This window comes from Phyllobates terribilis, unplaced genomic scaffold, assembly GCF_046119375.1.
Source record: "Phyllobates terribilis strain yellow unplaced genomic scaffold, ASM4611937v1 Scaffold_13__5_contigs__length_258822181, whole genome shotgun sequence".
NCBI classification, from domain to species: Eukaryota; Metazoa; Chordata; class Amphibia; order Anura; family Dendrobatidae; genus Phyllobates; species Phyllobates terribilis.
The window spans coordinates 113,346,617-113,363,891 of NW_027362773.1; the positions used below are offsets into that span (position 1 = coordinate 113,346,617).

At 47.2% G+C, this 17,275-nt stretch overlaps 1 protein-coding gene across 2 annotated transcripts in view; it reads left to right on the plus strand.

The window, feature by feature from the left end:
- Positions 1–3,661: 3,661 nt before the first annotated feature.
- Positions 3,662–17,275, plus strand: part of LOC141174559 (acylphosphatase-2-like) — a 30,469-nt gene continuing 16,855 nt past the window's right edge. The window contains exons 1-3 of one of the 2 annotated variants that reach the window (XM_073659497.1): positions 3,755–3,812; positions 5,404–5,411; positions 13,737–13,745. In XM_073659497.1, coding sequence (XP_073515598.1) covers positions 3,758–3,812; positions 5,404–5,411; positions 13,737–13,745 — 72 coding nt within the window. In that variant the 5' untranslated portion in view covers positions 3,755–3,757. Of the gene's footprint in view, positions 3,813–5,403; positions 5,412–13,736; positions 13,746–17,275 lie in introns of both variants that reach the window. The other variant, XM_073659496.1, reaches the window with a different exon arrangement.

Consider the following 17,275-nt stretch of genomic DNA (forward strand, 5'->3'; position numbering starts at 1 on the left):
GATGAAGCTGAGGGTCTGTCCGCTTCTCGCTCCACCACTTTATTCATCTTGTACCTGTGTCCTAAAAACAACAGACCCTGTAATGAAATTTAACCTCTTGTAGAAAGTGAGAACCTTCTGTAACTGAGCATGTAGGGAGGGTATCCTCCGCCAATGATCTTTCCTTGTCAGACAAAACCAACGATTTCCACTTACAAATAGTTACTTTTTCGAATATAATCTCTGCACTTGATCAGACAACACTTTAGACACTTATTAAATCCCAATTATTTAGAATTGTAGTTAGAAAATATGAGCTCACCAGCAGTGGATGACCAGGTCCTGACCGTGCAGCCTGGGACGTTCCAAAATGTGAGCACTTACCCCCATCTGCTGGTAACATCTGTACATGAGAAGACAAGCTGAGGGTTAGGGTAGAACTGGAGACCCCTAACTCAATTTCACATCATACAGTACTATACAAAAATATAGAATAACAGGCGTACACGCATTTTTAAACCCATATATATATATATATTTATTATTATTTATTAATTTTTTTTGGACCTTTATAGAAGCTAATAATTGTTTTCCCTTTTTTTATGTCTGGATTCTTTGCATACACACTTGTATTATATGAGACAGAAATATTCTAGGTTTCAAGAAATAAAAACAAAAATAGAGTTCAAAGATAGTAAGAATATATTTCTGATCCACTACGGAGATGCTGATCTTACTTCTGTGCACCTTACCGACGTGGCATCGTTTGTCACATTCATCCATAGAAGCACGTCCTGCTATCTAATCTATGCAGTCATTGTTTTCTGATACTTTTTATGTTGGAAATCTTTACTATTTTTTTAAGTTTCTGTTTATAACATCTATCCATAGGATGGTAACTTGTAGATTGGTGGGGTCCAACTACGGGGGGCTCCTAGAGGTCATCAGGGCAGGGGTCCTGTGTATCTCATGTGCATGGCTCTCATCCATTCAAAGTGTATAGGACTGAAATACCCACACATTGCATTTGTTGCCTATCCATTGGATAGGTGAGATCTTGGTATATCTAGAATCCCCTTCTTAAACCCTAAAAGGAATCTATCACCGGGTTTTTACTGTCCCATCTGAGAGCAGCATAATGTAGAGACAGAAACCCTGATTCCAGCGCTGTGTCACTTACGGGGCTGCTTGCTTCAGTTTTGATAAAATCCCTGTTTTCTCTGCTGCAGATCTAGCAGTTCTCTGAATGCTGAACACTGTAAAACCTGCCCACACCACTGATTGGCTGCTTTCTGTGTACACTGTGCATAGGCAGAAAGCTGCCAATCAGAGGTGGGGCGGGGTTATGCAGAGCTCATGAATATGGAGGACTACATGGCAGCAGGATTACTAGTCCTTTAGCGATAATCTCCTGCTGTTAAAACAGTGATTTTAAGGAAAACTGCAGCAAGTGTCCCAGTAAGTGACACATCGCAGGAATCAGGGTCTCTGTCTCTACACCATACTGCTCTCAGTGAGAAAAACTGGCAACGTATAAACAGTTTATGGCTGGGTTCCAACAGTTCTCAGGAAAATTGTGCCAGTCATGTCCATAAATTGCAGACATGACCGGCTCTATGTGCTTATCTGCATATTGGACAAGTACAGGAACTGCCGGACATTTGCTCTAGTCTGGTCCGTAAATAGGACCAAAGTAGTGCATTTTTTCCCATGTTGTTGGTCCGTATGGAAAATCAGCTGTGTGCACTGGTTATAAGGGGTGCACGTGCTCACCGTGTGCAGTCTGTGGTGCACATGGATCGAACACATCCGCATCATACACTCATCTGGACGAGCCCTCCAATGGAGTAATACCTTAAAGGGGTTGTTCGGTCCTAATCGATAAGTCTGCAGTCACTCTGTGTGACTGCAGACTTATGAATACCCCCAGCGCACGCACCGTGCACTGTCGGGATTTGCCGGTTTCTGACCTGGGACCAGAGTGACTGCAGACTTATCGATTTGGACCTGACAACCCCTTTAACAATCCTTTGCCACCAGCGCTTTTCTGGTCCACCAGCGATCGTTCTTCGCCTGGCTCCAAGAACATATTAACACAACATGTGACCACTGCAGCTAATCACAGGCTGTTCTAGCAAAGTGCCAACAACACTGCTGCAACCAGTGATGGACTGCAGTAGTCACATGTCACGTTGACACATCATCACTCCACTCGGGTGAACTAGGACCAACGAAATATCAGCACAGGAAAGCAGGTGATCTGCAAGGTTACTTCATCTGTTATTTAAGACCAATGCAAACCATTTTGTTTTTTAAACCTATGAGGTTGGAAATGTCTTTAATCTATGAAAAATCTTAAATCATTGATTCGTTCATTTCCATTCTTTTGTTTGTTTTCTTTAAGCAAAAACACTAGAGTAGAGCCATAACTTATTACATATTCTAAAAAGTCCTTGACAAAACTTGGGCTATGTTATCACATATTTAAATAAGTTAGTTTTATTCACTAAAAACAGAACAAAACCTGCTTCCTTTAGCTTATTTTGCACTTTTCCATTGCTTTCTATGGGTGAAAAAAACGCTGAAAGTAATAACATGCTACGGATTTCAAAAAGAAAAAAAAAGCACGGGCAAGAAATTTCAGAAATCTTTGAGCTTTTGCTGCTATTGTAAAATGCAGCTTCTTTTCTGCAGAAAAAAAAGCGATGCGTGTGAACATAAATTTAGCCCATAGAAAAGAAGTAGCCTAATGAGCAAACTGAAAGCTCTTGAGCATAACGAAAGCTTGCAAAAAATGACTCCCGTGATGTCATTTTTAGTTCCAAATCTGCTCTGTGGTTTGCAAGTAGTTTGCAAGCTTGTGCTGTCACGGGTGTGTCAGAGGTGACCAGACAGTCGCCCTGCAGTTGGTTTCAGGAGATTTCTACGTTTGGCATTACAGACATCTTCTTAGAGGCTGGCTGTCTCTAGGACCCAGCGGCTACCTCCCTCTGGCTAATTAGCACCCTGGCCTGAGTGTATAAATACCTGGTGTGTCTGAGAGAGAGGTGTCGGCTATATTCATTTCTACTTGTGAAGGCTTAGCAAGAGCAGTACTTCGTCCTCTCTGGAGCTTGAGGCCGTGTGCGCATTTGTCTGGAGTCGTCTAAAGCTAAGCATTCTCCCCCTGTTTGTCTACCCTTGTTGACTATAGAATTTAGTGGAGATCGACTAGTGCTCATCTCCTCCCATCCCTATCCTTAGCTATATGCCAGGGAGAGCAGGGCGAGGCACGCGTGCGGCGATTGCTGGAGAGGCAATATAGGGACGATAGTTGAGACAGGGTGACACTAGACCAGACTAGGAGGTCTCCACTCCCCCCCCCCCCTTTCCCTAGTGACTGGGCTCCCTTTCCCTGGCATGATATGTGCTACATATTCAGCACGCCCGATAATGCTCCTATGTTCATTTACGGATCAAAATCAGGCATGCACCAAGTCCGAGGAAAAAATCAGACCTGTGCACGGCCCCATAAAATAACATTGGTCTGAATGCAATCCAATATTTTGTCAGGTCGCACTCGGACCGAAAATACGGCCAAGTGCACGAGCCCTTAAAATGAGAGTTTAGTGTTCCTTTAAATTCTGTCCTTGCACCTGCTGTGTAATAGGGCAGCGCTGCTCTGTGCTATTTCTGTGCGGCAAGTGCTCTGTACTGAATTTAGTAACAGGCAAATCACTTTGGCCGGGGACACAACTGAGCAATAAACTCCTAATGGTTGCAGCTACAGGTTTGCACTATGACTTCTACAGGGCTGTGGTCTGTCGACTATGAAGTTTATGGAGATGTGCAGGGTAAGAAAATAGATTGGCATTTGAAATAATATTATCTTTTTTTTTTTAAATTCCGAAATAAAAATAAATGTTTAAGTTGCAATATATATCTGAAAGTCTGAACACGGCCTGAACGTTCTGTATTTGTATTGTTAATACACGTGTGCAGATGACTTACATCTTTTGCAGAGTCGGCATTTAAACACAGTTAAAGTTCATAAAGGGCCACTAACACTGGACAATAAAATGTGTTTTATGAGCAATAACAATGAGAGGTGAATCCAGACAGGTCCATAAATATTTGGACATAGACCACATTATGGGTATTTTAGCTCTCTGTCACTGCAGCTGTAGGAATTAGAAACCTTTTCATACATTCCCTCCCACTCAACTTTTAGAGATTAAGTGTAGAAACTAACAATCATAAATTACATTGTAACTTTATTACTGGGTTGCAAATTCCAAGCCAATGACTGGCTGCAGTTTGGGATCCATACACATTACAAGACCAAAGGGAGTTTTCCCAGGTCATAAAAACTTGGCCAAACGTGATAACACATTTCTGATCTGTAAGATCCCCTGCTGTTCCAGCACTGATAGTGCTCTATCTGTAGAGACAAGTGATTGGCTGCAGCGGTCACTTGTGCTGAGAACACCTCATTTCCTCAGTCGAGTAAACAAAAAACAGCTGGAGTTGGTATAGGTTGTTTTTTTATTTTATCACTTTGTCTGCCTTTGGCGTCCAAATTATGTATGATCTTAAAAAAAACGTCTTTAAGGTATGTACACACTTTTTGCTGCGGACCTCCCATAGCGTATACTCTGCTGCGGGTTCACGAGATTTCTTAAAAACAACATTGCTACTAATAAGCAGTGGATATTCCATCCAGACAGTAAATCTGCTCTATATATACAGTGGTGTGAAAAAGTGTTTGCCCCCTTCCTGATTTCTTATTCTTTTACAGGTTTGTCACACTTAAATGTTTCAGATTACAAAACAAATTAAAATATTAGACAAAAATAACACAAGTAAACACAAAATGCAGTTTTTAAATGAATGTCTTTATTATTAAGGGAAACAGAAATCCAAACCTACAGGGCCCTGTGTGAAAAAGTGATTGCCCCCTAAACCTAATAACTGGTTGGGCCACCCTTAGCAGCAACAACTGCAATCAAGTGTTTGCCATAACTGGCAATGAGTCTTTTACAATGCTCTGGAGGAATTTTGGCCACTCATCTTTGCAAAATTGTTGTAATTCAGCCACATTGGAGGGTCTCCGAGCATGAACCATGTTTTTAAGGTCATGCCACAGCATCTCAATCAAATTAAGGTCAGGACTTTGACTAGGCCACTCCAAAGTCTTCATTTTGTTTATTGTAAGCCATTCAGAGGTTGACTTGCTGATGTGTTTTTTGGATCATTGTCCTGCTGTATAACCCAAGTGCATTTCAGCTTGAGGTCACGAACAGATGGCCGGACATTCTCCTTCAGGATTTTTTGGTAGACAGCAGAATTCATGGTCCACAGAGTATTATCCAAAAAGTCTTGGTGATCATCTAGATGTTTTCTGGCAAAACTGAGACGAGCCTTTATGTTCTTTTTGTTCAACAGGGGTTTTCGTCTTGGAACTCTGCCATGCTGCCATTTTTGACCAGTATCTTTCTTATGGTGGAGTCATGAACACTGACCCTGAGGCAAGTGAGGCCTGCAGTTCTTTGGATATTGTTGTGGGGTCTTTTGTGACCTCTTGGATGAGTCGTTGCTGCGCTCTTCGGGTAATTTTGGTCGGCCGGCCACTCCTGGGAAGATTTACCACTGTTCCATATTATCGCCATTTGTGGATAATGGACTGTGGTTCGCTGGAGTCCCAAAGCTTTAGAAATGGCTTTATAACATTTTACAGACTGATAGATCTCAATTTCTTTGTTTCTCATTTGTTCCTGAATTTCTTTGGATCGCAGCATGATGTCTAGCTTTTGAGGATCTTTTGGTCTACTTCACTTTGTCAGGCAGGTCCTATATAGGTGGTTTCTTGATTGAGAACAGGTGTGGCAGTAATCAGGCCTGTGTGTGGCTAGGGAAATTGTACTCGGCTTCCCAAAGAGATGATAAACCACAGTTAATTTATGTTTGGGGGGGGCAATCACTTTTTCACACAGGGCCCTGTAGGTTTGGATTTCTCTTTCTCTTAATAATAAAGACCTTCATTTAAAAACGGCATTTTGTGTTTACTTGTGTTATCTTTGTCTAATATTTAAATTTGTTTTATGATCTGAAACATTTACGTGTGACAAACATGCAAAAGAATAAGAAATCAGGAAGGAGGCAAACACTTTTTCACACCACTGTATAAATGTCCCTCGTGTGCACATACCCCTATTGCTGGTTTTCCTCTTTAGTGATTCTTTGCCAGGCTCTCGCTACAGTTGTCTTCTGTTTTCTAGAACAATTGACCTTTTGTCTTGGACAAGTCTTGGGTTGCTTGGTTTCGCAGTACGTTTTGGATCATTATCTATTTACACTGTTCAATAACTTTCAAAGAGTTTGAACAAATAATATATTTCCATTATCAGAATTAAAGGTATAACCCTCCACCCCCCCAACAAAAAAGTTATCCCCTTTCCATAAAATGGGGGATAACTTGGTGATCACTGAGGGTCTTAACTCTGGGACCTCCAGCAATCCTGAAAACATGGCTACATGGTGCAGAAATACACGTGCTTGACCTCTACACATTGTTTGTGGGACTTCAGGAGAAAGCTGAGAGCTGTACTTTGCTTTGCAGTCCCATTGACAAGGAATGGAGCGGAGGCCGAACATACACAGTTCCACTCCATTCAAGATCTGGCTGCAGAGCCCCGTTCTCTGGGTTCCAGATCCCTGATCTCAGGATTGATGGGGATCCGACCGCTCTGCAATCAGAGAGTTATCCCTTATCCATCTTCTTTGAGGCTTCTGTTTTGAGGCTTATGCCGGTTATACACATCCCACCATCACAGTCCGGTACAAACTGCGATATCCAGACAGGTTGTAGGTGTCCTGAACCAATCTCATATATGACTGTAAGCACATACAGTATATGAAGGCTGTTGAGTTTGAGTCAGGAGACCCATGTTCCGGTCCCAACATCTGGTCTGTTCTCGGATTGTGAAAGTCGAATATGCAAAACAGACCTTACTGGTGGTTTACATCTTGAGATAAATACTCTGTATTTACTCAAGGGAAGGTGATCTTAATTCTTAGCCACCACATGCAATTTTTACAATAGCACAGTAAAGAAGAGTGTATGTGAAGAGAAGAAAAATAAGTGGCACTCCCCACTAGCTCATTATTTTGTGCTTTTTTAAGCCAATGACACATGGGAATACAGAGTGAAGAAACAGAGACTTGGCTATAGGAGTTTCGCGTCTAATTATGCTTCATCTGGCCCTTCATCTTCAGGACCAGATGAAGTGTAATTAGATGTGAAACAGCAGTAGCCAAGTCTGTGTGTCTTCACTCTGTATTCCCCTGTGATCTTGGCTTAAAAAAAACCCACATAATAATGCGCTGGTGGTGAGTGCCACTTATTTTTCTTCTCATCATTTTTGAAGGTATTACAGTTGAGCACCACGACATCTGGCATTCTCTCTTAACCAGCATTGCATACTCCAGTGGTCTGCTGATCTTTTGAAATGGATGACGCACAGTAAAGAAGACAGAAACTTCTGTTTTTTCCTGCCTGTTCGCTCAGTGAGTGCCAGGGCAGCTGTTAGTTGGCAGTGCCGCTGGGTCTAGCTAGGACCAGCACAGAACTGCTTGGTAAAACTAAAGCATTGCCAAGACTCCCCAGTTACAGGGAAAAGATGTTGGGTAAAAACATTAAAAAAAATCATGTCTCCCAAACATCTTTTCTATTTTTTTTGGAAACAAGTTGTAAAAAAAATAAATAAATGACAAGAAAGTAAAATAAATATAACACAATTAAAAAAACTAATATTCCCCCTCCAACCACGAAACCTTATCCTAAAGCAGTTTTCCTTCTGTTTTACAAACAGTTCACACTGGAGACCCATGTCAGGATTTCTGTTGCTCTTCGACAGTTTGACCACCAGTGGCCGCTATTGTTCGCTTTAATAATTGTGCTGCAGTTTCACTCCTTACCACTGGAGGCAGCTGCTGTAGTCTGCAATTGCCCTTTACCAAGATGGCGGATTCTAAATCTATAGAATCCATCTTATTTCCTGTTTGGGCCTACTTAAAGCCACATGGAACTCTCTCCCATTGCTTGAGTATTGTGTCTAGCTATTAGCCTAGATTCAGTCTCCAGCTCCTGAACATTTTTACCCAGACTGTTCTAAGTCATTTACGGATTGTTTCCTACAACTCTTTGCTAACTCCAAGAACTTCTACTATTGCTTGCTATTCCTGCTCGTGCTCCTTCGGCCACTGGTTTCCAGCAGTACTTCACCAGTATCGCAACAACCCGGCACATATATGAGGCTTTTGAATGTGGGGATAGTACCTCCCCAGTCCCATGCTAATGCGTCCTAGTTCATCTAGGTCCACCATTGACGTGTCTGACATTTATGGCCCATCACTGGCTGCAGTTCAAGGGTAACATCTCAGATATAGCCAGTGCTTAGCTACAGTGGTCCCATGTCCATCCCTCACCAGTGATGACATGTGACCACTGCAGTCAACAGCACTAAGGTCACCGCTGCGTCTGGTGATTTGCTGCAGCGGTCACGTTTTGTTGACACAAAAACAAAGTTAGAACCTGCACAAGGGGAAAATCGCTAAAAATATGTAGTCATGAATTATAAAGTGTGTGTGTGTGCCCTATTTTCGGGTTAAATTGACCAACTGCTGTAAGAGGAGTAAAAGAATTCAGTCATACAGCACAGCTGTCTTATGTGGTTTTTATCTGTGCAAAAAAAAAAAAACAGCAGCTGCGTATGGTATAGAGAAGTGCACAATAAAGGGGTTATCTCAGACATAAAACCATTAAGCTCTCATTAATGGCACTAAATATTTTTGAAAACCAGAGAGAGAATCCCTTTAAATTGTACTTCCAGAGATATTTTTTACTTTAGCAATACACGCCAAACTTTATTTTGATATTTGGATCAGATGTCTGCCGTTCTTTTTTTATATAAACTCTGATGTACTGCCCCCACAAATGAATAAAACATGATAAAATGTACGTTCCTAACATCCCAATAGAAGGGCAAGAATCGATATTAATTCATTTGTAAAATACATTGATATTGGCTGTAACATACCTGGCGGCGTCCTTGCATAGTGGTCCATCTCCCACTGTGCAAGAGCGCGCACTTGATCTCCTGTCCAGAATGTCTCTCTGGCTTCCCTCCATGCTGTCTGTTTGTGTCTGTTTCTGCTGCTTAAGGGCGGCGCCCGATCACTTCCTGCTTTTTGTACCTGCTGTGGGTCACACCCCTTGTGCGTCCTCAGCCTATTGCTGTCTGTCACCTGGTATATAGCTCAGCTGCTCCAATCAATCCCTGCCTGAGCATTGTGTTTCATTCAGTGTGTGCTTGCACTCTGAAGGTGCCAGGTCCCGTTCTGTGTTCTCTTGTCTGCCTATCCTGGAGGCTGTATTTCCAGGCCTGTCTGAACACGCTCCTAGCCTGTTCCTCCTGCCTTCTAGGGGCCGATTACCTAGACCCGCTCCTGTATCTTGTCTGTCCTGTCTGAACACGCTCCTAGCCTGTTCCTCCCGCCTTCTAGGGGCCGATTACCTAGACCCGCTCCTGTATCTTGTCTGTCCTGTCTGAACACGCTCCTTGCCTGTTCGTCCTGCCTCTCTGGGGGCCGTATTCCCAGACCCGCTCCTGTATTCCGCTGCAGTGTCGGTCTCCTCCGTACACTCAGTTCCAGTCTGAACTCTCTCCTATCCTTTACCTGTTTTGCCTCTATGTCCGTTCCCTTCCTTTTTCTGCAGAGTCTGAACTCGTACCTAACTCCTGCTTGTTGTCTCTGTACTCCCGTTTGTGAGTTTGTGGTCCACTCGCTACTTCACTGCAAGTACCCTGTGGGTATCTGGCTCTGCCTTTCCCTTCCTGTCTGTTCCGTGTGAACAGAGCCCTGTCCCCCCTGCTCAGCCTTGCCTGCTCTTACTCCTTTGCTCACCGCTCCGGCGGTTCTAGCCTGCTCTGACTCCTTTGCTCACCGCTCCGGCGGTTCTAGCCTGCTCTGACTCCTTTGCTCACCGCTCCGGCGGTTCTAGCCTGCTCTGACTCCTTTGCTCACCGCTCCGGCGGTTCTAGCCTGCTCTGACTCCTTTGCTCACCGCTCCGGCGGTTCTAGCTTGCTCTGACTCCTTTGATCACCGCTCCGGGGGTTCTAGCCTGCTCTGACTCCTTTGCTCACCGCTCCGGCGGTTCTAGCCTGCTCTGACTCCTTTGCTCACCGCTCCGGCGGTTCTAGCCTGCTCTGACTCCTTTGCTCACCGCTCCGGCGGTTCTAGCCTGCTCTGACTCCTTGCTTACCGCTCCGGCGGTTCTAGCCTGCTCTGACTCCTTTGCTCGCTGCTCCGGCAGCCTTGCTCCGCTCTGACCCTTTTGCTCACTGCTCCGGCAGTCTTGCTCCACTCTTGCTCACCGCTCCAGGCGGTCTCGTCCTGCTTTACTCTTGCTCACTGCTCCGGCAGTCTCGCTCAGCTCTGACCCTTTGCTCACCGCTCCTGGCGGCCTTGTCCTGCTCTACTCTTGCTCACCGCTCCAGGCGGTCTTGTCCTGCCCTGTTCTCGCTCACCTCTCTGGGCGGCCTCACTCTGCTGTGTTTGTCCGCCACATCTATGGTTCTGTTCCAGAGTCCCAGTGTGTACTGGGTCCTATCCCGCCAGTGTCCCTACCTGCTAGTGCCTCCCTGTCTGCACTCTAGCTGTGCTTGCCTGTACCCCTCTGCCTGTATTGTTCCTGCGTCCCAGTGTGTACTGGGTCCTATCCCGCCAGTGTTCCTACCTGCTAGTGCCTCCCTGTCTGCACTCTAGCTGTGCTTGCCTGTACCCCCCTGCCTGCATACCCGCCTGCCTGCATACCAGTCGTGCCTGCCTATACCCACCAGTCAGTGCGCCAGCCTAACCAGTCTGTTCCTGTGTTCCCCTGTGTGGGTCAACAGCCGTGTCCGGGGTCTGTCCTGGAGTAGCACCTGGTCCCTCTGCTCGGTTCCTCCTTGGTGCACTGGCGTCGTATGCCGTCGTGCGACCCTGGTCGGATCGGGTGAATACCTAGTTACGCCCCTCCAGGCAATCACTCTCCGGCACGGTCCAGTGGAATCACTCGCACACGCCGCTCAGCCCGGCCGTGTGCATTACAGCATGCTCAGGCCATGGTTCCCGTTGAGCCCCACGGCCTTCGCTCTCTGAGAAGTTTTCCAGCGAATACATGCATTAAAATAAATAAATAAATTTTTTTTTCCCTTTAGCTGAGTTCCAGGCGAATTGCGCACCCGTCCAGATGGATCTATCTGCTCTCGTTCCTGCGGATCCGCTACGTTATTATGGGGATCCAAGACAAAGTCGTGCATTTGTGGAGCAATGCATGCTACACTTCAAGTTCTACCCTCTATGTTTTCCCACCGATCGGGTTAAGGTGGCATTCATTATGTCTTACCTGGTGGGTGATGCCTTGGAATGGATCAACCCCGTATATGAAACACAGGATCCGATCCTCCTGGACCTAATGGCCTTCCTGGTGGCCTTTCTAATGGTCTTCGATGATCCTAACCCGGAGGCTCCTGCTGAAGCTTCACTTCCCAATATCCCGGAGCAGCCCCAATGGGTAATGTGTGTGGGTAGCGCAATAGTCCTCCAGCCCAATGAGACTACTGCCCACCCAGAATCCTCACAGGGTGACTACGCTTTCCGGAATACTTCTCCCAACCTCAAGAGGCAGTCCAGACGTGCTAGGCGTAGAGGCAAGCCGTCACGCCAGGGTCTGTCCTCCCTGAGACCTCCTGACCCCAACCTTGAAGTCCCTACTGAAGCTTCATCTCCCTGTATCCCGGAGAAGCCCCAACGGGTAATGTGCGTGGGTAGTGCACCAGTTCTCCGGCCCGAAGAGACTTCTGCCCATCCAGACTCCACACAGGGGAACTTCCTGCACCCGGCATCAGATGCTTCACCCACTTTAACCGGTGTGCATGTCCAAGGATGCTCCAAAGCTGTGGTTACCTCAGAGTCTGTGCACCTCTACTACCTGGCGGAGGACCCCCTGTTGCCTCCTGAATCCTCCGGGATACCACTCGATGACGAATGGAGAGAGACTTCTCTACACCCGGTACTCGATACTTTGTCCGCTTCGTCCTGTGAGCCTGACAATGGGTACCCCAAAGTGGTAGTTACCCCCGAGTCTCTACACCCCTCCGACCAGGCGGAGGACCTCCAGTTGTCTCCTGAACCCTTCGGGGTGCTACCTGGTAGCGAAAGGACAGAGACTCTCCTATACTCTGTACCTGATACCTCGCTCGCTTCGTCCAGTGAGTCTAACCTAGTGTACTCCGAAGCAGAGGTTACTCCCGAGTCTCTACACCCCTCCGACCAGGCGGAGGACCTCCAGTTGTCTCCAGAACCCTTCGGGATGCTACCTGGTAGCGAAAGGACAGAGACTCTCCTATACTCTGTACCTGATACCTCGCTCGCTTCGTCCACTGAGTCCAACCTAGTATACTCTGAAGCAGAGGTTACCCATGAGTCTCTACACCCCTCTGACCAGGCGGAGGACCTCCAGTTGTCTCCAGAACCCTTCGGGGTGCCACCTGGTGGTGAATGGACAGAGAGTTTCCTATATCCTGGATCTGATACCTCGCTTGCTTCGTCCAGTGAGTCCGACCTAGTGTACTCTGAAGCAGATGTTTTCTCTGAGCCTCTGCACTCTTCTGACCCGGCGGAGGACCTCCAGTTGTTTCCTGAATCCTCCGGGGTACCACCAGATAACAAAGAGACAGTGACTTTTCCTCATTATGTACCTGATAACCCGTCTATTTCTTCCTGTGAGCTTGACAAGATGTACCTCGAAGCAGAGATTGCCCCCAAGTCTCTGTCCCCCTCCAACCCGGTGGAGGACTTCCAGTTGTCTCCTGTACCGTCTGGGGTGCCACCTGAAAATATGTGGAGAGAGACTTCCTTGTGTGCTGTTCCTGGTACTCCACCCGTTTCGTCTGTTGCTGAGGATGGCTGGATGGGAGGTAGCATCCTAGCTACCCAGAGGAGACCAGTTTTTCCGGTGGACAGTGGAAGTGATCTCTTCGAAGTGAAGAATTGGCCCTCGAATTCCCTGCGGAAGATTCTGGCAGGCCTGAAGAAGAGGGGGCGTAAGGGGGGGGTACTGTAACATACCTGGCGGCGTCCTTGCATAGTGGTCCATCTCCCACTGTCACGCTGTCTCTGTATACTGGAGGTAGGGGGCCTAAGCTGACCCTAAGCTGGGGCCCTGACTAATCCCTCAACCTGGAGGTACTGTTAAAGGTACAGAGGTCCAGGCCGCCAGCGTAACCCCTACCTCCTGAGGATCCCTGCACCTAAGTAATCTAGTCCTGAGAAGGACCCCGATCACAACAAAAGGGGACAAGTAATAATATGCCCACACACAGTACTTAGACGAACGAGACAGTACAAGGGAAAAACCAAAACCACCTTGCATACAAAAACTACACAACTACAACAGAGGGAACACCAACGGGAAAGGAGATAAATGATAAAGCGAGGAAGGGAAAAAACTCTCCGAATACACTTATCTCTGAAACTCCAAATACCACGATCCGCTCTGTTAGTCTGCATGAAATGCTTTCACCGACACTTCCCTAACAGACCGGCAGGCATTTGAAGGAGTCTCACTACAGCAGCATTGATTGCAGCTGGGCGAGGCTGGACCTCGTCTAGCACAGAGAGAGAGAGAATTAACTCCCTCACTGCCGAAAAACACAAAGCACCAAAAAGTCAGCTGCGAAAAGTCAGGCTGTGTAATCGTGACGATCTTCATGGCGACACACCCGTGACAGTACCCCCCCTTCTACGAGGGGCCTCCGGACCCTCAGGGCCAGGTTTATCCGGGTGAGTCGTGTGGAAGGCCCGAACTAATCGGTCTGCGTTAATATCCGACGCAGGAACCCACATCCTCTCCTCAGGACCATACCCTTTCCAATGAACCAGGTACTGAAGGGACCGGCGATTAAAGCGTGAATCGATGACCCTCGATACCTGGAACTCCAAGTTACCATTGACCACCACTGGAGGGGGAGGTAAAGGTGACGGTACCACCGGCGCCACATACCTCTTAAGCAACGATCTGTGGAACACGTTGTGAATTTTAAACGTAGGGGGGAGGTCAAGACGGAATGCCACCGGATTAATTATAGAACTGATTCTGTACGGCCCGATGAACCTGGGACCCAGTTTCCAGGAGGGAACCTTAAGTTTTATATTCCTGGTAGACAACCATACCCGATCGTTCACACTTAGGTCCGGACCAGACACTCTCCTCCTATCAGCCATACGTTTGTATCGGTTCCCCATAGTATTCAGATTCTTCAGCACCCCTCTCCATACTGAAGCGAGTGATGAGGAAAATCGTTCCTCCTCAGGAACCCCCGAAGAGCCCCCCCTACTGAAAGTACAAAACTGGGGGTGAAAACCATATGCCCCAAAAAACGGGGACTTACCAGTGGACTCGCTCCGCCTATTATTAAGAGCAAACTCTGCCAGAGGTAAGAAAGAAGCCCAGTCCTCCTGGCTCTCTGACACAAAACACCGGAGATATGTCTCCAAGCTCTGGTTCATTCGTTCCGTCTGACCATTGGTCTGAGGATGAAAAGCCGATGAGAACGACAAATGCATCCCCCGCCGTGCACAAAACGCCTTCCAGAACTTGGACACAAACTGAGACCCCCGATCAGACACCACCTCGGAGGGTACCCCGTGAAGCCTCACAATCTCCCCAATGAACACCTGCGCAAGAGTTTTAGCATTAGGGAGAGCAGGAAGAGCGATAAAATGTGCCATCTTGCTGAACCTGTCCACTACAACGAGTATGACCGTTTTACCCGAAGACGGAGGGAGGTCCGTAATAAAGTCCATAGACAGATGAGTCCAAGGACGCTCCGGGATCTTCAAAGGTAAGAGGGCCCCAGACGGACGGGTATGTGAGGTCTTAGAGCCCGCACAAACCCCACAGGACGCGACAAAAGTTACCACCTCCTTATGTAAGTTAGGCCACCAAAACCGACGCGAGAGGAGATCCACAGTTGCTTTACTCCCCGGGTGTCCTGCAAAAACTGAGTTATGGTGTGCCTCGATCACCTTTTGTCGCAACTGATCTGGAACAAACAGTCTCCCCGGAGGTCCAACAGGGGCGTCCCCCTGAGCCTCCAATACCTCCTCCTCCAGCTCAGAGCATACTGCCGAAACCACCACCCCCTCCTGAAGGATAGGAATCGGGTCGTCCGTATTCCCGGCCCCAGGGAAACTACGAGATAAGGCATCCGCCTTTACATTTTTTGACCCAGGACGATATGTAACGACAAAATTAAACCTGGTAAAAAACAATGACCACCTAGCTTGTCTGGGATTCAGACATTTCGCGGACTCCAGATATAGCAGGTTCTTGTGATCGGTGATGACGGTGACCGGATGGACTGCCCCCTCCAAAAAATGGCGCCACTCCTCAAAAGCTAACTTAATGGCCAAGAGTTCCCTATTGCCGACATCGTAATTCCTCTCGGCGGACGACAATTTTTTAGAGAAAAAGGCGCACGGATGCCACTTACCAGGGGATGAACCTTGTGACAATACTGCTCCCACCCCTACCTCGGAAGCGTCTACCTCTACAATGAATGGCTGTGACGCATCAGGTTGAATGAGTATGGGTGCCGAGGCAAAACATTTTTTCAAGGAGGAGACTGCTTGACAAGCCTTGTCAGACCACCTAGAAAAATCCGTCCCCTTTTTAGTCATGTCTGTGAGAGGCTTAACCATGGACGAGAAATTACGAATGAACTTCCGGTAATAATTAGCAAACCCCAGGAAACGTTGTAGTGCCTTAAGATTCTCTGGCCGATCCCACTCAAGAACTGCCCGCACTTTCCCAGGGTCCATACGAAAACCGGACGCTGAAACCAGGAAGCCTAAAAACTGGAGTTCCTGTACGGCGAACACACACTTTTCCCATTTGGCATACAGTTTATTATCCCGCAAGATCTGTAACACCTGCCTAACGTGCTCCTGATGAGACACCAGATCCGGCGAGTAAATTAAGATATCATCCAGATATATGACAACAAACTGTCCCACCAGGCGGCGAAAAATGTCATTAACAAAGTGTTGGAACACCGCCGGGGCATTAGTCAGACCGAATGGCATGACAAGGTTCTCATAATGCCCCTCCGGAGTGTTAAACGCCGTCTTCCACTCATCCCCCTCCTTCATCCTAATCAGATTGTACGCCCCCCTGAGATCCAACTTAGAGAACCATTTGGCGCCCACGATCTGATTAAAGAGATCGGGAATAAGTGGGAGCGGATACGGATCTCGGACCGTAATCCGATTAAGTTCACGGAAATCCAGGCAAGGGCGTAGGCCTCCATCTTTCTTCTTAACAAAGAAGAACCCCGCAGCCACCGGTGAAGATGAAGGTCTAATATGCCCCTTAGCCAGACTTTCTGAAATATAATCCTTCATGGCCTGCCTCTCAGGACCAGAAAGGTTATACAACCTAGCTTTAGGTAACTTGGCCTCAGGGAGCAGTTTTACAGAACAGTCATACTCGCGATGAAGAGGTAGTTCCTGACACCCTTTCTCCGAGAATACATCCTCAAAGTCCGCCAGAAATGGAGGTAAGACCCAAGGAGTAACCGCACCGATGACCGTGTTCATGCAGTTTTTATTACAGAATTTACTCCATTGGCTTATCTCTCTGGTTTGCCAATTAATAACCGGGTTATGCTTAGTTAACCAAGGAAGGCCCAACACTATAGGAGTGGGAAGACCCTCCAACACGTAGCAAGACAACAGTTCATTATGTATCGCCCCCACTTGAAGTTTTACGTCATGCACAGCTTGCAAAAAACTTCCCTGACCGAGAGGCCTGGCATCGATCGAGAATATGGGGATGGGTTTAGCCAACTCACTCAATCGCATACCTTGAACCCGGGCAAACCGAGCATCAACCAGATTAGCCCCGGCCCCACTATCCAGAAGAACAGATATCCTCTCAGTTCTCGTACCCACCACCACCTCCGCCGGTACGAGAAACTGAGACGAACCTAGGGACGAAATACCTACTCCCAGATTGCCGTCCACCACACAACCTGGGATCAACAGTTTTCCGACGACTCTACACTCTGCAAGGGACGGGATGGACACCCCCCAATAAAATGTCCCTTTCTCCCGCAGAAGAAACACCTTCCTGTCTTATGGCGCACCACCGGTCCCCTCCCCCGAAATGATGTCCCTCCTAATTGCATAGGCTCCTCTGGACTGACCAGG